The sequence below is a fragment of the Eschrichtius robustus genome, chromosome 10 (assembly GCF_028021215.1).
Source record: "Eschrichtius robustus isolate mEscRob2 chromosome 10, mEscRob2.pri, whole genome shotgun sequence".
Taxonomy (NCBI): domain Eukaryota; kingdom Metazoa; phylum Chordata; class Mammalia; order Artiodactyla; family Eschrichtiidae; genus Eschrichtius; species Eschrichtius robustus.
In genome coordinates, this window is record NC_090833.1 from 33,167,220 (window position 1) to 33,188,798 (window position 21,579).

General features: G+C 48.0%; 1 protein-coding gene across 4 annotated transcripts in view; it reads right to left on the minus strand.

Moving 5' to 3' along the window:
• The window catches only part of COL15A1 (collagen type XV alpha 1 chain), a 99,270-nt gene extending 81,466 nt beyond the window's left edge, over positions 1-17,804 (minus strand). Inside the window, exons 1-3 of one of the 4 annotated variants that reach the window (XM_068551913.1) lie at positions 17,786-17,804; positions 17,304-17,383; positions 17,136-17,221 (exon numbers count right to left, since the gene is read on the minus strand). In XM_068551913.1, the coding sequence (XP_068408014.1) occupies positions 17,136-17,221; positions 17,304-17,314 (97 nt within the window). In that variant the 5' untranslated portion in view covers positions 17,315-17,383; positions 17,786-17,804. Of the gene's footprint in view, positions 1-17,135; positions 17,222-17,303; positions 17,512-17,596; positions 17,694-17,785 lie in introns of those variants that run through there. The other 3 variants (XM_068551912.1, XM_068551915.1, XM_068551914.1) reach the window with 3 other exon arrangements.
• Between the last annotated feature and the right edge of the window lie 3,775 nt (positions 17,805-21,579).

Sequence of the window (21,579 nt, forward strand, 5' to 3'; positions counted from 1 at the left end):
CTTAGGTAACCTCCAACATTAGCACAGAAAGGAGAGAATTATGACGCCAGGTTAGAAGTGTGAAGCCAACATCAGCTCATTTACTCTCAGGACAATTTGATAAGGTGGGGACAATTGCACTCCCATTTTGCAGATGGACAGACGAAGGCTGAAGGAGATCAAGGCCACAGAGCTGGACTGGTGTGGTTGGGACTCACACATGGGTCATCTGAGGTCCTTCCCAGCTCCTTCTACTCTTAATCACTTTTTCACTCGGGAGACTGGAAACAGTTTAGGGATAGCCCTGAATGTCAAGCCAAGGAGACTAAAATTTATGCAACAGGCGATGGGGTGCCTTGAAAGGTTTCTGAGGAAGGCTGCCACTGACCATTTTAGGAGGCATCACCACTTCACCTCGAGCTGCTGCCCCGGCAGTCAGGCCCCTTCCTTTCCCTTGCCAAGCAGAGGGTGGAATTGGGCGATTTGGAATGTGGAGCGAAGGCGGTCGTTTGGCAACAGCAGGAGACATATTTTCCTGCAGCCTCTCAGCACTTGGCATGTGATGCCGTGGGCACGGCCCAGGGCGTCGCAGCAGATGAGCTTGTATGAATTCAGCCAGGACAGGGAAGCAGCCGGCAGAATGAGTTCACAGCTTCAGCAGGAGCTGTGAAATCTCGCCTACACTGAACAGGCTGATAGAGGCCTGGAGACTCGGGGTGACCTTCAGAGCTGGGAAGGACTTCAGTCCAGTGTCCCCACGATGAGAAAACTAAGGCCCAGACTGACGATGTGACTTGCCCAGCATATCGTGTTCCCACAGTTATCGACTATCCAGACCACTCTCACCCACTGCCCTAAGAAGGTGAGGCACAGGGAAGTGCTTGGTACACAGTAGGCACCCAATACGGGAATGGATGCATAGTGGGGCCTGTGGTCCTCACATATAACAACTCGATGCCATTGAGTAGGGGGAAACAAACGACGTAAGAAATTTGTCCTACAGCTGTTATCAAACACACTGCTTCTTTCTACAGATTTTCCTGCTCCACTGTGCAGAGACCTGCTCTCTGTGGGATGCTGGAGCCCCGTTTGGCTCTGAAATGGGATTTGAGTTTAAGGGAACAGCCAGAACAGATGGTGACCCTGAAGTCATATTTTGAAACAGGCTGACTCTTGTTTAATCTAGATGAAAGTATAGCTTGATGGCCTCCAAATGTTAGCTGGAGGAAGAGCCCGTGCACCTCCAGAGTAATGGGAGAGGGAACCAGACCCTCCAAGGTGCGTACCCAGGAGATGCCCCTAACTGGAGGCCTGAAACTGAGGGTGACCTCGGGGGCACCCGAGGAGGACGAGCCTCGAGCCTCGCCCAGCAGATGCAGGGGAAGGACGTGGAATTCTGTGCCAGAGAGACCTGCACGCAAGGCCTCATCCACTTACTAGCCTTGTGCCAGTTCCTTAACTCCTCTGAGCCTTAGTTTCATTATCTGGACAGAGAGATGACAATACCCAGCCCTCAGGGTGGTGGTACAGGGTAATGTCAGGTGCTGAGCACATCTTATTTATCTGTCCGTTCATTCATTCATTAATTTACAAATATTCTCAAGCACCAGCCACCAGGTGCCTGGCACTGCTACTGTGGGAGATTCACGGGTGAACAGGACAGATGTGTCTCCTGCCCTCATGGCGTGTATGCTCTAGCACTGTGTTCCTGGATGGGCAGAAAAACCACCTGAGGGCTTTAGAAGACTGATTCTCGGCTCCATACCAATCAGGACCTCTGGGGGAAAGGCCTAGGCCTCCACATGTTTTAAAAGCTCCCCAGTGACGCTGCTGTGCACAGGGTGCGGTTCATGGTTTCGGGGAGAGCTCTCACCCACCAAGGGCTTGTCGTCTCAGGCTCTACCCTGACTGCCTCACACAGCCTGGGAGGTGGGACCTCCACTACCCCCTGTCCAGATAGGGAACCAACCCTCCTCCTGAGCAATTTGCCCAGGTCACACAGCTGATAAATGGAAGAATTGGGATTTGAAATCCAGCTGATGTTTCCAAAGCTCAGCTCTAACCATACGCTGCTAGGCACAGAAGAGACCCTCAGTGTATGTGAATTCCTGTCCCCCGTCTTTCCTCCCACATCCCTGAGGATGGGACAGACGGACAACATGTCTACAGTCAAGCAGCAGCAAAACTGGGGAATTTGAGGGTGGTGTGATGCCACCCACCTGCACATCAGAAAACCGTTCTAAATCCAGTTCTTCTATATTCTGGCTGTGTGACTCTCATCATGTCCCTTGTTCCCTCTGAGCCTCCACCTTCCCCTCTGTAATTTAGGAGAGCCAGAATAGAGGATCCTGAAAGTCCAACATTTTCTGGGTCCTCAAGGTCCCCGGTGGGTTTTGATGGGAGCGAGGTATTTGGGGGACCCACGGACCCTAAGAAGGGAGCTTAGGAGCCCCAGCTACCCAAGGTGCATGAATGGTGAACTGTGCTTCTCCCTCAAGGAGCCTGGACCACACAGGGTAGGAGGCTGCCTCCAAAGAGATTCTTAGAAACCTTGAACTTGAGTGGGACTGGCCAGTCTCCCGCATAAATATGCATGAACAGCATTTTTCACATTCCACCCAACCTTCCCATGCTCATGCACCCACACACTTATTCCTGGAAAGGTAAATTCAGATTGAGGAGGGAAGTTTTTTACAGCCACCAACACACACACATCTATTCATTCAACTAGCATTTATTCAGCGCATGCTGTATGGCACCACTGTTCTAGGTGCTGGGGATCCAGCAGTGACAGATAAGTTCCTTCCCTCGTGGAGCTGAAAGTTCTAGTACAAGAGCTATGGAGAGCAGTGACCTCCATCTTGTCAATAGCAAAAAAAAAAAAAAAAAAACATGTCAGTAGCCCCTTCCACACACAAGTGCGTTAGGTAACTATTGATTGAGGAAACGTTTATACAAGAATGGGTTCTTGTACCCGCTACCATAATTCCAAGCCTCCCCCACCAATTGGGGATCTCAAATCTATATATAACATCATCTCCACTAAAGCATCACCATTAGAGAGAGGGGACCCTATACCTGAGGGCCTGGGTCTAGCCAGAGCCCCACAGAGCTTGGAAATTTAATTAAAGCCTCCTGCCCTATCTTTAAAAGCACTTAAGTTTTGCACTCCATAATAATTGTGGGCTGTTTAATATAAAAATATTCTAAATTATTTTCCAGTTGCTACTGGACTCCCTGAGTTATCAACCGCTGAGTAAAATGGATGCAGGAAATAAACAATGTGGCTTTGCACACTGCTGTCACACAGCCAAGGACCACGAGCACACCCAGTTTGAGAAGCAGGTTTCTAAAGGAACGGCCTGGACAGGAGTGGGTAATGAATCACCATCTCCCACCATCTCTAAAGGAATTGCTTCCCATGTGAAAACATCTAAGAACTTCCCACCCAAGTTATTCCCCCGCAAGACCTCTCTGTTCCCTGGCAAGAGAATTCTGCATGTGCTTGTGGATACACATTCTGAATACAGAGACCCAGACAGAGAAATCAGAAGACATAATATAAGATCTGGATGAGCCTCAGAGCTGGTCCAACCCCTTCATTTCACAGACAGGAAGAAGCTTTTCAAAGCCAAGACTAACTGGAGACTAACTGCAGAGGGCAATTCTTAGAATCCTTTTCTCGTGTGACCTTCACAACCTCTCAGCCAGGCAGCTGTGATGGCCTGGGAGGCTCTGGGTGGCCAAGGTAAGACCAGAGACTCTGCTCCAGGCTCTCAGTCAGCCCTGCTTCCCTATCATTCTACTGCAAGTCTCTCATATACACTTCTCTTGGGCAACACAGAGGTGGAGACCCTGTGCCCCTCCCTGAAGCCATAAACTCTCGGGTAAGTAGAGGCAAGAGCAGGGCAGGAAAGAGCACCCAGAGGCTCTCAGCCCATGGACCCTGGGTTATGAGCACTGGGCAGGACCCAGGGGGCAGTGGAAGCCCAGATGCTCACCCAGGGCCAGGCTCGGGAAAGCAGCTACTGGAAGGAGGTTCTGCTTTCATGCTGGAGACCCCCCGCTTCAGCCCCGTCCCTTCCTGTCCTGTCCCATCCCAGCCTCCCTTCCCTTACCAGGCTCGGAGAATTGACTGCTCAGGCCACACCAGCGGCTGCTTCCATCCTATCCTCATCCTGTTGCCTCTATCTGGAACATTCCACTCCTCTTTTAACCCACCAGCCCCACCCCCTTTCCTGGCTAAATCTATTCACACCTCAGATCTCATCTTAAATGTCACAACTTGGGGAGACTTTCCTGACACCACAGTATTAGAGTGGCCAGGCATGTGCTTTCATAGCTCCCTGCACTTCTTCATAACACTTTTTACTGTTTATAGACATTTAGGGTCTTTTCTACAACCCTTTATTTAGTGTCTATGTCCCCCACTAGATTCTAGGCTCCATGGGGAAGGGTACCATGCTTATCTTGTTCATCATTTTATAGCCAGCATGTACACACTGCCTTGTACACAGTAAGCAGTTAATAAATATTTATTAAATAAAAGTGAGTGAACAAATGAGTGAATGAAAATCCTACCAGGCTATGACAGGCAGGATGACCATTTATACCTAGAAATTTTGGCATTAATTCTATCCAACTCACCCACCCATACTTGCAGAGTCCTTGCTTATCTCCCTGCACTGGAAGGTCAATGATTCTGAACCCTGAAAATGAATGGCACTGTCCCGGCTCTCCCCATCCTTAGGTAGATGGGCTTGCAAGTGACTCTGATGGAAGAAACCAGGAACAAGCAATGCTGAGGGAGGCCATAGGAGGGTTTAGGAACCATGTCAGTTAGCACTGAGGTTGAACGTCGTCACCGTGGCCATTACCCTTCATTGAGGGATCATGGTGTGCCAGGCACTGTGCTAAGAGCGTTGGGGACATGACTCCATGTACTCAACCAAAGAACTCTGAGATAAGTACTATTATCATCTCCACTCTACAGATAAGGAAACTGAGGCTAGAAGAGGACTAGTAAATTGTCCAAGGTCACCAGCTAGTATGTGCAAAGCCTAGAACAAAACCAGCCCTGCCTGACCCCTAGCCCCAGCACTTGACCACCACGCTACAAGGCACGCCCCTCACTTCCGTTTCACTCCCATCAGCCAGGGGCCGGGGTAAGGTGTAGATTCTGATGCAGCAGGTCTGGGGCTGGACCGGGGAACCCTGCATTTCTAACAAGCTCCCCAGTGGTGTTGATGCTGCTGGCACAGGGACCACACTTTGAATACCAAGTCTATAAAGGAGAAAGAGGATCTCAACAGGGCAGGGAGAGTATTCCAGACTGTGGGGCAGCGCTAGCAAAGGTAGGAGGAGGGAACATACTTGTAAATTCAGAGACAAGTGGAGTTCAGCGTAGTTGGAGCCAGGGCCCCGTAGCTGGAGCCAGGGCACCGGGAGCGCTGGGAGGGGAGAAGAAGCCTTGAGCTCCAGCCCGAGGAGAGTGGAATTTAAGGTGCTGTAAGGGAAAGCAGGGAAGGGTTTTAAGGGGATGTGACATAATGGGACCTGCCACTCGGGTTGCTGTGAGAAGATGCACTAGAGGACAGAGAGATGGGAGGACCTATTGGCCAGGACAGGGAGCTGCTGTGACAGTCCCTTAGTGAGCACGACACAGGCCTGAACCCAGCGGGGCAAAGGGATGAAAGGAAGAGATTGGATGCAACAGACCTTGCAGGAGCAGAATCAGTTTCTTCGAAACAAAGCTACAACACTCTTTCCAGGTGCTAAAAATATCTCAACCAATCCATGCACTGCAGCGACAGTGCGGAGATGACAAAGCTGATGGCAGATATAAATTTAGGTGCACACAATTCCAGCAAAGTCTCAAACAAAACTACTCTTAGAAATGGGGCCCACCAACCAGTTCTTCCAATCGGCCGTACAGTCTCCGTGGTGACCCAATCTTTTCCTTTCTTTGCAGATTAAGTATCTGAGTCCAAGAACAGAAGTGACTTCGTCAAGCTTCCCAGGGAGGGTCCAGACTCCAGGAATCCTACCACTAGCTTAGTGCTGTACACCCGAGAGCACTTCCTTCAGCAGAGAAAATGAGGACATTCAGCCATAGTTTGATAGCAGCCCACACTTGCAAATATTAAACAAGAAAAACCATTCCACTTCTTCAACTGGAAGCTCATATTCTAATAAAAGGGGAGGGGGGAGACGCTGAAACGAAGCCATCTTCTACTCTAGACAGTTAAGCCTGAAATAAAATTAGAAAATGTGTCACGTGGAAAAACTGTGCAGTGAGAAATGATTTCATTTTTCCCTCCCTTTTTCTTTCTGTGGGAGAGTGAGCAATTTGGCATTTCAACTAGACAGGGAAGGAGAGCAGCTGTGGTCTCTATTTCGTACCAAATACACACAGCCGTTGGGCACAGTCCTGTATCCTGACCCATGGAACAGGATGTCAGTGAAGGATGGGAACTGGACTGAGCGCTGCTGAGTTGAATCACCTCCCCCAACCGCCGCAAAGTTTGGGCGAAGTGAATTCAGATATCCTAGAATGTTCCTGCTAACAGTGCTTTTAGGATTCACCTGGTCCAACCTCCTCATTTCCCAGATAAGGAAACTGAGGCCCAAAGAGAGCCAGTGATTTAGCCCAAGACAGAAGAGCAGGGGAACAGCAAAGTAGAGCCCCTCCAGTGCCTCCAGGGTACTGGGGCCCCACCGTGGCTGGCAGTGACCTGAATGAATATAGCAGACTTCCACTGGGTTATGCGTTTAACAAGCATTGACTGAGTACCTGCCAGAGCCAGGCATGGGGCTAGGTGCTGGGGGTACAGGGAGAATAACCTTAGCTTGGACTCTCAGGGTGCCCCACCCCTGGCATTCCAGCCACCCTGGGGGCTGTGAGCTTTGAGATCAGGCTAAGAGGAAGGATATTCTTGGAGATGAGGCCAAAACAGCACACTGGTAGGACTTCAGAGGGTCTCAAATGCCATGCTAAGGAGTGTTAAAATCATTTCCTAGGGCTGCTGTAATAAATTATTGCAAATTAAGTGACTTAAAGCAACACAAATATATTACCTTACTGTTCTGTAGGTCAGAAGTACCAACACAGATCTTGGATAAAAATTAAGCAGATCATGCTCCTTTCTGGAAGTTTTGAGGAAAAATTCTTTTTTTTTCTTTTTCTTTTTCCAGGTTCTAGAGGCTGCATGTATTCCTTGCCTTGTGGCGCCTTCCTCCATCTTCAACACCAGCAAAGACTAATCAAGCCCTTCTCACTTCACCTCCCTCTTCCACTTTTAAGGACGCTTGTGATTACACTGGGCCCACCTGGGTAACCCAGGATCCACTCCCTTTTTGAAGGTTAGATGATTATCAATACTAATTCCACCTGCAACCCTAATTCCCCTTTGTCTGGTAACCTAACATATTCATAGGTTCTGGGGATTAGGATGTGGACACAGTTGGAGGGCCAGTACTCTGCCTACCACAGTTGGTTAGCATAGGAAGATGACAAAAGGTTCTAAGGCAGGGGGTGACATAATAAGAGCTGGTTTTACACTGCTGCTCAAACTTTAACGTGCATGTGAATCACCAGAGAGCTTGTTAACAGGCAGATTCTGATAAACTGGGTCTGTGAGTGGGACTGGAGATTCTGCAGTTCTACTAAGATCCCAGGTGATACTGATAATGCTGGTTGGTGGACCACACCTGAGTGGCAAGAAGCTAGAAGACTCCTGTGGCTGCAATATAGGGGGTGGGTGGAGGGAATGGAGGCCAGGAGACAGACCTGTTTGCTGAAAACAAAGACAGAACAAGCCAGGCACTAAGACTGTGCAGCTGGAAGGGGAGAAGCAGCTGGCTCACCTAACTTCAGATGGTTCTTTGTGTGACGCTGTTGAAACTGCATGGATTTAGGTGTAGTTCGTCATCGACTTTTGGACTCTCTGTTCTACAGGATGCAATGGTGATAACTTTCCAGCACTGGAAAGGCATACCTTCACTTTTCTTTCATGAAATGTATTCCACCCCTGACATATCTGTTACACCCAGCCCCTGCTCCCACCCGCTTTGGCCCCTCCACCATTACCACCACCGTCATCACCATCACCATCACCATCATCACAGTGCATGGCTGGGGGTGGTCTTCCAGCAGAGCTGGAGGCTCACACAGACTCTGCTATGGTCCGGGGTTCCTAATGCTAGGTTTTCACTAAGATCTCCACAGTCCCAGGCTTTGAATATTCATTCATGAATGTATTCAAACACTCACTGTGTCCATTTGGTGCCACGTCAGACGCTGAGGAAACATGGATAAATAACATAGGGTTTCTGCCCTCAAGGAACTCACAGAGATGTGGGAGCAGGAAGGAAAGAGGTACAGAACTGGTCACCAATTACAGGCCCCATGCTTCCCTTCTTACTCCTCATAGTAGGAATTATTGTCCCAATTTACAGATAAGGAAAACATGGATAAGAGAAGTCACTGGCCCCGGGTCACTCAACAGAGCTGAGATCTGAACCCAGGACGTGGGTTCTGGGGTCCAGTGGCAGCTCTGCCTCTCACCTGGGTTGCGACCACGGACAGGACCTTTCCTTTCTGGGACTCAGGATTGTCACTTTTGAAAGGAAGCCACTGGACTGCATTGCTTGTTCTCAACCCTGGCTGCACTTTAGAATCACACCAAGAGCTTCTGAAACCTGCCCAAGACTGGACCCCAGGCACATTAAGAATCCTGGATGCGGGGAGGACTGGGCTTCAGATTCCTCTTGAATCCCCGAGGTGATTCTAAGGTGCAGCCAGGGTTGAGAACCACCAAGGTCCTTGTGACCTGACCTCTTGCATTCTAATTTCCTGAAAAAGCCTCTTCTCCTCTAGCCCTACCACAAGGCCTGTGCCAAATGGATAAATGAACGGTAGGGGCGAGGGAGGAATCCCCAACTCCATTTAACTAAGGGCAATTTGGAGCAGTAATGCTGGCACTGTCCCTTGCGCTGTTGTCATTTTCTCCTTTCAGTTAGAAAAATAGCATCAGTGGACAAAGGTGTAGTAAGTTAGGTAGGTATTCTCTTATGCTCTTGCAGGGAGTACAAATTACTATGCCTTTCCAAAAAATGCAATGAAAGCCTTAAAAAAAAAAAAAAAACGGGCAAGCACTAGACCCAACAGTTTGTTTTAGGAATTTGTGCTAGGAAATAGTCACAGGAATGGTCAAATAAAGAGCTACAAGAATAGGGTCATCACAATAGTGTTTATGGATGTAAACAATTGGAAACAGCCTAAAGGCCTAAAAGAGGCCTAGTTTAATTATGGGACATCCACATAATGAAATACTATTTCGATTACAAAGGATTTAGGGAAGAATATTCAATGTTCCAGAGGAAGTATCTAGATAATTGTTAAGGAAAAAAATGCCAAGCAACAAAATACAATGTACAGAAGGATCTATTCGCATTATAACATATGTGCATATTTAGGCACAGAAGATAAACTTGAAAAACAGTCCACCAAATGTTAGCAGGATTTATCTCTGAGTCATGTGAAAATATGCGACTTTTTTAAACTCCTTTATTTTTCAACCTAGATTTTTACAATGACTATTATTTTTATTATCAAAATATTTTAATGTTACTGAAAAATATAAATCTCTTCTTTCAAAGCTTGCTTACCTCCCTCCACCTCCTCCATCTTCTGGTGGACATGGACATCCCTACTTCAGTGTTGAAGAGGCTTGCTTGCACCCTCATTAGGACACTCAGGACAAGGGCCACAGCATTCAAGCCAGCTGCTGCACACTGGTCTCTACTACTAGATTGTGAGTCCTTCCAGGATGGGCACTGGGTCCAGTGTGGCTCTTTAGTCACCCTGCCACCTATCCCAGTGGTCCTCAGAGAGGGCAGGCAGCCAGAAGATATGGGAGGAAGACAGAAATCTATAGTAGTAGGCAAAACACAGAACAGGGCAGACAGTTTTGAGGACTTCAGCAGACGTTTGCTTTGGGAGGAGACTAGCTGCAAAGACCTCCTGGTGGTGGAGGGGACTTTTAAGCTGGGCCTCATTTGAGTCCCTCAGTGATAGGAGGGGTGACTCCCAGACAGACCTAAGGCAGGGCTGCTCTCTGCAAGCCAGACTCTAGCCAAGCTCCCCAAACCAAAAAAGGGGCTGCCCTAACACCTGAAGTCAAGGGTCCTGCTCACTTAAGAGAGATATGAGGGCCCTCAGAACTGTTTTCTGCCCTGTCCAGTTCTTTAAGTCATCCATGGCATGCAACAAGTGTGAAATGAATTGGACTGGATAAAGTTGGGTTGGGATGGATTACACTGGATTAGGTTGGGTTGGGTTGGGTTGAGTTGATTCTGATTGGAGATAAGGGGTGGGTTGCACTCAATAGGTGACCTAGGCCTCACTCTTGCCTCATTAGATCTTGCCCAGGAAGAGGTCTGGGGCTGCTCTAGGTTCTGCTCTAACCCTAGACTTTTTTCTCTTGAATTGGGGTAGCGGAGGAAGGTGGTCAGTCAGCAAACCGGGCCACTCCAACACCTCTGACCCACCGCAGCTCCCTGGGCTCTGTGTCGACAGCAATAGCTCAGGCCCCACAGTCAGCCGCTCCTCTGACTTTGAAGCCTTAGTTGCTCATCTGTTCTCCTTACTGCATATTAATGTCTTAAATTGAATCTTACTGTTAAGATTGCCTTGCCTTTTATAACCCTCACCTGCCCGCCACCACTATGACACTCCAAGTATCCAATCATATCATGAGAAAATTATGTGATAAATCAGTCTATGCTAAGGAATTTACAGCTTAATAGAGGAAGCAGGGGTGACTTCCCTTACCAGATTTTAAAACACGTTACAAAGCAACAATTATCAAGACCATGTGGGATTTTTTTAAAACAACACATGCGCACAGGAAAGCAACCAATAGTATGTATAAAGATTCCACAAAAAAATTCTATTATTAAAAGAAAAATTTTAGGGGCTTCCCTGGTGGCGCAGTGGTTGAGAATCTGCCTGCCAATGCGGGGGACGCGGGTTCGGGCCCTGGTCTGGGAGGATCCCACATGCCGCGGAGCAGCTGGGCCCGTGAGCCACAATTGCTGAGCCTGTGCATCTGGAGCCTGTGCTCCGCAGCAAAGAGAGGCCGCGATGGTGAGAGGCCCGCGCACCGTGATGAAGAGTGGCCCCCGCTTGCCGCAACTGGAGAGAGCCCTCGCATAGAAACGAGGACACAACACAGCCATAAAATAAAAAATAAATTAATTAATTTAAAAAAATTTAAAAAAAAAAAGAATCAGAAGAAACATTAAAAAAAAAAAAAGAAAAAGAAAAATTTTATATGATAACCAGAAGCAGTACTAGGATGGAGGAATAGTTTACATTTTAGTTAGTATTTCAGGGAATCCTGGGTACCACTTTGGAAAAGAACTGACCTCAGAATACACTTTATGTAATCTATTTAACTGATGGTTCATTTTAAATGGATCAAGCTGTAGACATTCAAAGAAAACTTGAAAATAAGCTCATATATTTAGCTAGCACAGAAAGATAAATGTGCAGCTTTTGACAAAATAGAGGCTTTCAGGAATAAGATGAGTGGAATAAGCTAGAAAATAAATTGTTTACACAAATAGATGTAATGAAAAAAAAAGATAAAGAGCAAAGTAACATTAGTGTAAATTCCAGCCTAACCAGTTATTAAAGTCATTAAAGAAAAGAAAACTAAAAGCCCTATAACGTGCCCTGATTACTCAGCCATGGCCACTCCACAGCTGGCAGAGCCATGGAAGACTCAGGATGACTTAGACACTGCAGAGGACATGGTAAATCGGCACATTCTCTCTAGACCACAGTCTGGACCTGCCCGTTCATTCCCTCTTTGATTCACTGAAAGAGTTTGGGGAGCATCCACTCTGTGCCAGGCCCTGTAGGTTCTGGGGTTCAGAGTCGGGCAAGGCCTAGTCCCCACCTCACAGAACTTCCTGTGTAGTGGTGGGGGCAGACAAGTAATCAATGATCATGGTCCATTCTGGGAAGCCCTGTGACTGAGAGATGGTGATATACAGTGTTAGCCCAGAGGAGAGACACTCAACATGCCTGGTAGAACAGGAGGACTTCCAGAGAGGAATCTTAAAGGATGAATGAGGGGGTGCCAGGTGAAAAACGGGAAAGGCATTCTCAAGAAGGGACTGGCCCATGCAAAGACACAGAGGTGGGACAGTGAATATCTCATCCAGAAACCTGCCAGGGAGAGGCTGCTGTGAGCCCAAGTCAAGAGGGACATCGTGTGAGTGCAGAACGGGAGGTAGGCAGAGGCCAGACCACAAGGGGTACTTGGGGGCAAGGAGCATGACTCCATCCTAGGTACGCGGAGAACCCAGAGAGAGCAATTAAACTAAGGGGCGGCATGATTCAATTTGTATCTCAGAAAGATCCATCTAAATAGATAATAAGAACTATCCAACTAGTTCTGTTATTTGATGGGCAAATCTGTTTGAGGGGATCTAGTCAAAGGAAATAATCCCAAAAGAAAACAAAGGCCATTTGTCTGAAGATGTTCCCAGCAGCACTATTTATCATAATGACAAAATGGCCAAAGTCCACGTGGCCAACTCTGGATGAATGAGGCATGATCCACACCCTCAAGGTGCTCTCATAGGAAGGAGAGAGAAATAAACATACTGTTGGTACAGGGGGGACAGTGGCTGGTGCCTGGAGAGACAGGTGAAGGGCTGTGGCAGTTTAGTGATGAGAAAGCTTAGCTGGGGAGATCCAGAGAAGGCACCCTGGAAGAGGTGCCGTTTAAGCTGGGAGGTAGAATTAGGCCCTAAAGAGAAACAAGGCGAGGGAGTGTATTTTAGACACGGAGATTCATCACACCTCGTGCAAAGTCAAGGAGACTGCAAAATCCCAAATATACATGGGGAGCTGTGTGTGGTTCAGTGTGCCAGGGGTTTTCAGCCTTAACTCTGCTGTAAAACACATAATGGCAGGACATTATGCCACCACAGGCATTCCTAACTTTAGAGAAAACCAGAAATTTAGCCAGTAATTAAAACACTACAATCATTCATATTCATCACAACTTCTAATGGTATGTGAGCAACATGAGCTCATTTCAGGTTGGGGCACAGGTAAGGCGGGAGGCCAGTGATGTAAAATCTTAGGTGTGACTCTTACCCCCTTCTCTCTCACTCAGGAAAGCACATCAGCTGGCCACCAGCAAGAATGAGATGATTAGAGGGAAAACCTGAACCTGCCCTGACTGGTATTCAGAGTTTCCCCCAAATGGCCAAGAAGCGCATGAAGAGATGCTCAACATCATTGGTCATTCAGGAAATACAAATCAAAACCACAGTGAGATACCACTTCATACCCACTAAGATGGCTGTAATCTGAAAAGTAGAAAATAACAAGTGTTGGCAAGGACATGAAAAAATTGGAACCCTTGTACACTGCTGGTGGGAATGTGAAATGGTTCAGCCACTGTGGGGAATAGTTTAGGAGTTCCCCACAATTTAAGCACGGAATTATGATATAATCCCGCAATTCCACTGCTAGGTATACAGCTGAAATAATTGAAAACAAGTACTCAAATCCATGTACCCAAATGTCATGAAAGCACTAATCATAATAGCCAAAAGGAGGAAACAGCCCAAAAGTCTCCATCAATGGAAGAATGGATAAACAAATTGCGGTCAACAACGGACTATTATTTGGCCATAAAAAAGTGAAGTCCTAATACATGCTCCAACATGGATGAACCTCAAAAACATTATGCTAAGTGAAAGAAATCAGATGCAAAAGGTCACATATTGTATGATTCCATTTATATGAAATATCCAAGACAGGCAAATCCATAGAGACAGAAAGCAGTTTCGTGGTTGCCCCGGGCTGGTGGAGTTGGGATGGGGGGAATGGGGAGGGACTGCTTGATGGGAATGAGGTTTTCTTTGGAGTGATGAAAAGGTTTTGGAACTAGAGATGACGGCTGCACAACACTGAAAATGTACTAAATGCCACTGAATTGTCATTATGAAAATGGCTAGTTTTATGTTATGTGAATTTCACCTCGATTTAAAAAAGTAAATCAAGATATCCAAATGTCCAATACATATACGAAAAGGTAATCGACTTAATAATCAGGAAAACATACATTAAGACGACAGTAAGATTCTAACGTGCACCCATTAGAACTGTAGGAGTTAAGCCCACTGACAACACCAAGTGCTGGTGAGGATGCGAGGAAACAGAGGCTCTCCTACCAGCTTGACGGCCGTGAGCCCTGGCACAACCATAGTGGAAGCTGTGCTGCCATTGTTCATTTGGAGGGCTTGCCTACCCTGTCAGCCAGCACTGAACTTCCATGTGTACAACCAACGGAAATGTGTGCACATGTGCACAAAGAGACGTGGACAAACAGCATGTCAGAGACACGCTACAATATTAGCCCCAAATGGAAACCACCCAAATGTCATTGGGAAAAAAATGGATAAATAATGGACAGTAAATTAATACAGTGGGATACTGCACAGAAAGGAAGATGAATTAACTACAGTGAAATGCAACAGCATAAATGAATCTCAAAACTTAATATTTAGGGAAAGAAGCCAGACACCAAAGGAGACACCCCACATGTATAAAGCTCAAAAAAAAAGAAAAACTGAACTTCAGAATTTGGGGATCCATGCTTAGGTACTAACGTTATTTTCTAAAAGGAAGGAAGGAATCACCATGAAAGTCAAGGGGATGGTTACCTCTGAGGGGAGGGAGGGAATAATCACAGCCAAGGGGCACAGGAGAGCTTCTGGGGGCTATTCCATTTCTTGACCCACTGACATGAAAGTTTGCTTTGTGAGAAATCATGGGACTGTATTTTTGTGCGCACTTTTCTGAATAGATGTTATATTTCACAATAAAACAGTTTAAAGAAAAGTAGATCATTTGCACATATTAACATTTTGTTATCAGGAACAAATTAGTTATGACACCACTGCCCCTGTCTCACAACAACTTCCTTATCTTCTAAAAGAGCAGGCATTCCAGTGACACTGTAACTTTACCAGCTTAGCCCTCACCCACTAGGGGCACAAGGATTGATGCGAGGGACAAGGGGTCAACTGACAAGGGTCTCTTTAAACAGGGTGAGCCAGGAAACCCTCAGGAGCTGAGAAGCCTGGGGTCTCTGGACCTCGTTTCCTCATCTGAAGCACAGTCCCAGTACCCAGCTCCTGGAGCGATTGTGATGATTGGGTGAATGAAGTATGAACATATCACACATATGAAGTGGTTTACAAGTGTTAGCCTTATTAAACTTCATGCCAGATTTAGTTTGCAGGAGGATATTTCAGGCCTAGGAAGATTCTCCCCTCGAGGGACACTGAATATCCATCAATCACCCATCAGTAATGGGTATTCCTAACTTTAGAGAAAACCAAAAATTTAGCCAGTAATTAAAACACTACAATCATTCATTCTTCTCCTGAGGGTTTCCTGGCACTCCCCTTTTACATTAAGGATAGGGACAGGACTTCCTCTGTGTTAGAAAAACAGCCCTGACCTGGCATCCAGAGAGCCAGCCTACAAACGCAGGAGGAGAAAGAAACACCAAATTTTCTTTCCCCAGAACCTTCTTCATTTTGGGGGTGGGGTTGCAGCAGAGTTCACAAAAGACCACAGAACCTGAAGCTGCCCTCTGCCGCTGAGTTGGCAGTACCTTATATCACATGCAAAACTGCAACGTTCTGACACGGGCCACGGTGCTGAGAAGCCAAAACTGTGCTCCAGCTGCCCTTTGGTCTGCAAGAAATGCCAGGCTGGACGCTCTGGCAGGAAAAGTTGTCATTGTGTTTGAGTCTTGCTCCCAAGGAGGCAAGGATCTGGGCTGTCCCGGGCTTCCTTCAGCACACAAAGAGTTAACCATGGCCACCCAACAGTCCTCAGTTTCCTTCACAGAGACAGAGGTTGTGTCCATTCCCCACCACCACCAGACCCCATCTCCCAGCACACTTATTCTATGGAGACTGTGTACTAATCTCCTAAATCCAAAAGCAGTCCGAGGTTACTATTTGGAGAGTGGTAGCTCTCTTGCAAAACTGCATGGAGAAAGGGCTGAGCAGGGAAGGACCAGAGTCTAGAGACCTTGGCACCCAAGCCCTGCCTTTTGCACAGGCCAGTTCTTAAGCTTCTCTCACCCTGAGTGTCCTCTTCTGTAAAAATGCCTGCATTGCTTTCCAACACAGCTATTGCAAGGATCAACCTGTAGTTTCAATCACTTATTTTGTGCCCAGTATGTGCCATGGTGTGGAAAGCATATTATTTCTAATATCTCTTTTAATCTTCACAGCATTCCTAGGAGGAAAGGTCGTCTAAGTATTCCCCTTTTTCGGATGGGGAAACTGAGGCACAGAGTGGTGAAATTCATTGTCCAATGGCACCTAACACAGCCACAATTCAAGCCCAGGAAGCCTGAACACACTTTAACTCAAAACTATTTTAACTCAGACTCCACTAGTCATACAACCGCCTCTGGGTGCTGGTGGGGAAAGTGAGGCCTGGGAACAGAAGGTACCAGATCCCCTGGTCCCCAGTCCATAGCTCTTCCCATCGCGCATGGAGCTACTGCCCACGATGGATGGGACTCTCCAGGTAACTCAGGGCTAAGTTAGGCATCAGGGCAATTCAGTCCCGTTATTTCTTGCGCGGCAAAGCGCCAGGTGTCTCAGCTGGCGGTCGTGCTTCCGCACCTGTGTACAGAGAGGGCACCAGATCTGCCCTTACAATGAGCCAGCCAGCACGCGCGATCTGAGCGCGGGCCCTGGGTGAGCTGGAGCTAACTGTCCCCGCGGAGCCGCTGGCGCTGTCACTGGGCTTCCAAAGTCCCCCTCTGCCCAAGATTGGAAGGGCCGCACCTAGCTCAGACACCTCGGGTACCCGGACAGCACTCCACCCGCTCCGGCGGCCCAGAGACTCCCATTCGCCCCTCGAACCTCCGGCAGCGCCCGGGGAAGCCGTGGCAGAACCACCAGTGCGCACCGAGAGGCGAGGACTCCCTTTTATGTCCAGGAATGAGGCGCGCACCGCAGCCGCGCCCGCAGCCAAAACCAACTTCCCCCGCGTGCGGAGGCAGCCGGTGCCATCCTCTGGCCGGGCCGCTTACCTGTCGCGGAGCGGGTCCGGGTGACAGCGGGGAGAAGCGCGGAGATGGAAAGCAGCCACAGCAGGCGCCAACACTGCGTGTCCCTCCTGCGAGAAGTGGCGGAGGGAGAGAAGGTGAGGCGGCCGGGAGGGGCCGGGGGGAGCCGGGGCGCGGGGCAGCGAGTCCTACCTTTGTGCCATCCCGCAGTTCCGCGGGCCGCCGAGCTCCGCGGACGGCTACGGGCTCTGCGCGTGGGCCGCTCGCCTTTCCTGCCGGGAACAAAGGCGGCGCTGGGCAGGGGCAGCGGCAGCGGCGGGCAGGATGCGGCCCGCGCCCTGAGTCACCCGCGCTCTGAAACCCGACTCTGCCGCGCCCTGCGGTCCCCCGTGCGCCGCGCCGCGCCCCACCTCGGGCAGTGCCGCAGCGGCGCACTCACGTCCCGTGGCTCCTGGCCGCGCTGACCGCCTCCCCACGCCCCTTACCCCCTCGACAGATGCGCGCCCCCCAGCCGCGGCTTCCACCCGGGCGGCCTTGTGTAACCGAGAAAAGCCCCGCTCCCGCGCTCTTGTGGGTCAGCGGGCAGCTCCCTCCGGCCCTCCCTCACGTCTGTCCCTGTCCGGGCTGCCCCGCAAACAAAGCACTCTCTTTACGGGCCAATGAAATCCTCTCACCAGCCCAGGAAGGCTGGAATCGCTCTGATTTCCCTAAATGACAACGAAGAAACTGAGGCTCAGAGAGACGCAGTGAATGTCCCAAGTTCACACAGCTGGACTGGGCTCCTGACTGCTGTGCCCCGCCCCGCACGCCTGACACACAACCCCCTTGAATGCCCAGGAATGGCCCCTTTGGGGCGGTATAAGTGATTCATGTAAATAAACGCAGCAAAGAGAACCCTAACAAAAATTTTAAATTTATCTACTATTGCAAGGTTTTCCTCTTTATACCTTGCCGGCGCCACCATCCTCCACCACCAGAATGTAAGCTACAGAAGGGCAAGAATTTATATTCGTTTTGTTCTCTGTCTGAAATAGTACCTGGCAGTAGGAGATGCCAATAAACAGGGGACGAATGAAGGAACACAGTTCTTAGGTGAGATACCGCTCCAGGCACTGTGATGACCGGGGACAGATGAACCAGTCTCAGCCTCCAGAAGCACACATGGGTAGTGCGCATGGCTGGGGGGAGGGAGGGAGCAGAGGGCAGACTATTCCACCTCTGCAGATCTTAGCACAGGGCCTGGCACTGGCTAAACCCTCAGATGGTGGCTTTTTATTATTATGATTACCACCAGGCCCAGTAGTGTAAGATATCTGGGGGAGACGAGGCACCACTGAGATCAGCTGAGACCTGGAGAGTTCTGAAGCCAGGCAGGCCCAGGGGCCTCTCTTCCTGGTGCACCAAGTAGCCACAGTGGGCTGTCGCTCTGTGGTCAGTTCCTGGTTTTCCTTTCTAGATGGCAAGTCACCACCTGCCAAGTGAAAAGGTAATCTGAGTTAGCCCTGCAGAGATGGGATGGGGATGGACATCGTACCTAACATTTATTGAGTGCTGATTGTGTCCTGGCCCTGTGCTAAATGCTTTACTCATAACAATCAATCCCCGCAACAGCCCTGGATAGGTGATACCTCAATGATCCTTATTTCATAGATGAGGAAGCTGAGGTTTAAGATGTGCCCAAGCTAGTGCATGACAGGTACCAACACCCATGCTCTTCACCACTCCATCACACTACCTGTCTGTGAACAAGAGGATTACACCCATTTCCCCACCCTTGAAAACAAAATTGCACTGGAGATATGGAGCACTCATGCATGAAGGGGTTAATGCCAGCATGGGCAGTGAGGGCTCCAAAGGGAGCTCTGGCCTGGGGTCAGGAGCCTGGATTCCAGTCCAGTTCTGGCCCTAGTTGCAGAGTGAAGTTGGGCAAATAAATCCCTGTGTGACTTTTTATTTCTTCATCTATAAAATGGATGTAATGATCCTGCTGTGGGGGGGTGGCTGGAGTGTCAATGAAATCACTTGGATGCCACAGTGCTCTGTCCACTGTAAAGTGCTGTACAGATGTGAGGGGTCAGCTCTGGGATTAATGCACACAGTCTTCAAAAAAGAAAGAAAAATCAGCATGGTCTGGAGAAGGCAGGAGAGGCTTCAGCCTGGTAGTGAAGTTAACCCAGACTCTGGGGTCTATGGAGGGTTTGCAGGGGGCGGGGGGGGGGGTGCAAATAGGAGGGAGGGGAAAAGCAGCCAAAGCAGCTCTAGAGCTAGGATGGCCCCACACGAAGCTAACACAAAAGGCAAAGTGCATTCTAACAAAAGCGGTCAGGCTTCTTTCTTATTCTGTTCATATTCTCTGTGAATATGAATTCTTCTCCCACTTGCAGCCATGCTGTGCTGGACATACCTTATTTTATTATGAATTACTAACCATAAGGAATTTGCCTTATTAGTTCTATATCTTTTATTGCTTATAAAGTACCACATCAACTGGGAATGTAATTGATTTTCTTAGAACTATAGGAGATATGTATATGTATAGCTGATTCACTTTGTTATACAGCAGAAACTAACACACAATTATAAAGCAATTATACTCCAATAAAGATGTTAAAAAAAAAAAGAACTATAATTCTATATTGCTTCGGAAGAGCCACATCAACTATGATTATAGTTCTATTCTATTTGACGCTTAAAACCACAGGTTGTGAACTGGTGGCCATGGGCTCAATTTGTCCCACGGATATGTTTTGTTCAGCCTGCCTGGTGTCAACCTCCAAATTAAATTAGTTAGCAATATATTTGATAATTAGTTGATTTTACATTAAAATCCAGAATTCTGGCTTCTTTTTAAATTTTTGGAAAACCTGGCAACATGGGGCTTGCACTTCCTGTGCCAGTGATTGATTTGCATGAAAAGCGGGTGGCTGCCTTCAGTCAAGGCCATGTTCTCCAGTTTGCCATGATCCCTACCATCCCTATTGCTCCCCAACACCAAGCCTAAAAATCATTTGCCATTTATCATCACATATGCACTCTGCCTTTTCTTATAAGAAAGAGAAAAGTGGAATAGATTGAGCATTCATATCTCAGTTAAAAATGGGGGGAAAACATATATAGATAGAGAAGGGGAGCATGTTTCAAGAAAGATGTGGAAGAACATATTTCTACATGTTTAATATACAAATTAAGTATACCTACATGGAAAAAATGAAAACTAAAATGCCGTGATGAAAAAACCTGGTCCCCCTCAGTTATGCATGTTACCTGATGGATGAAAGGATAGCTGTATTTTGATTGGTGGGCTTGATTGTGGTCCAATTTATCAGTCCAAGATACATATGCATAAAGCAGCAGTTTCCTTTATTATTCTGGCAGGGAAGTCGTATGTGCACATTTCATATTTTGTTGGTTCTGTGTAAGTATCTGATGATATCTAATTCACTGGAATCTAAAGATATAAGTCCCCAAAGCACATTTCTTTCCTACAAATGACTGGAAATGGATGCATGTTAATATTGTTAATTTTGTACCTATTTCACCCAGGAAGCCAGACCATGTTCCTAGGCAATCAGGGCTCTCACTTTAAAGTTGGGCCTGGAGGTGGGAACTGTGAACTCAGACTGATGGAGGACAGGGAGGGCATCCGGCCTGGGAGCTGAAGGGGGACCAAATGGTCCCAGCTGCCGGTGTGGGAGGGATGGGGGCAGGATGCCAAGCAAGACATTTCGCCTCCTGCCAGACTGTGTTTTGAGGGTTTAAGCGATTTCCTTCTATTCAATATGAAGTTGTAGAAATAGCCAAGAGGAAGCTTTGTGTCATATTGGAGCTGGTCTAAATTGTTTACCACGGCTTCAGTACAATCTGCGAGATCGGAACGTGTGGAGATGGGGGGATCTATGCCCCAGCTCTTGAAGGACTCAACTAAATTAACGGGCTGTTCCATTTTCCTATAAACCACCCAAGTGTCCCAGTAAACTCAGTCTCCAAAAGCATTCTCCAGACTGTCTCAAGCAGCTAGAAGGGGCACAAAAATCAGTGAGAAGCATCCCAGGTTGTGGTTTAGGAAGAAGTCACGAAGAACATAGCACATGTCTTTCTGAACCTGTTTCCTCGAGATGTGGGGGTAACACCTCCCTTGAGGAGCTGTGGTGAGAAAGTTCACAGGAGACACTCAGAGCTTGCATCTTCCTCTGGCTTCAGGAGCAGAAAAAGCAGAATAGACCTAACTAGCTGACTAGAAAAGAGTTCACTGGAATATCCAGAGAAAAGGGCTGCCCTTTGGGTAAACAAGAGAAAACAATGACAGTGTAATCCCACAAGTGCCTTGCACGGAGGATGCTTTTGTTCTGATGAGCACCTTGATGCGTCTGGCTATGCCAAGGGAGACCATGGGCTGCTAAGAGCTGATTTGTTCTGCATGAGAGATGAATTCGAAAATCTGACAATCCTAGTGGGAAGAGGACAAGAA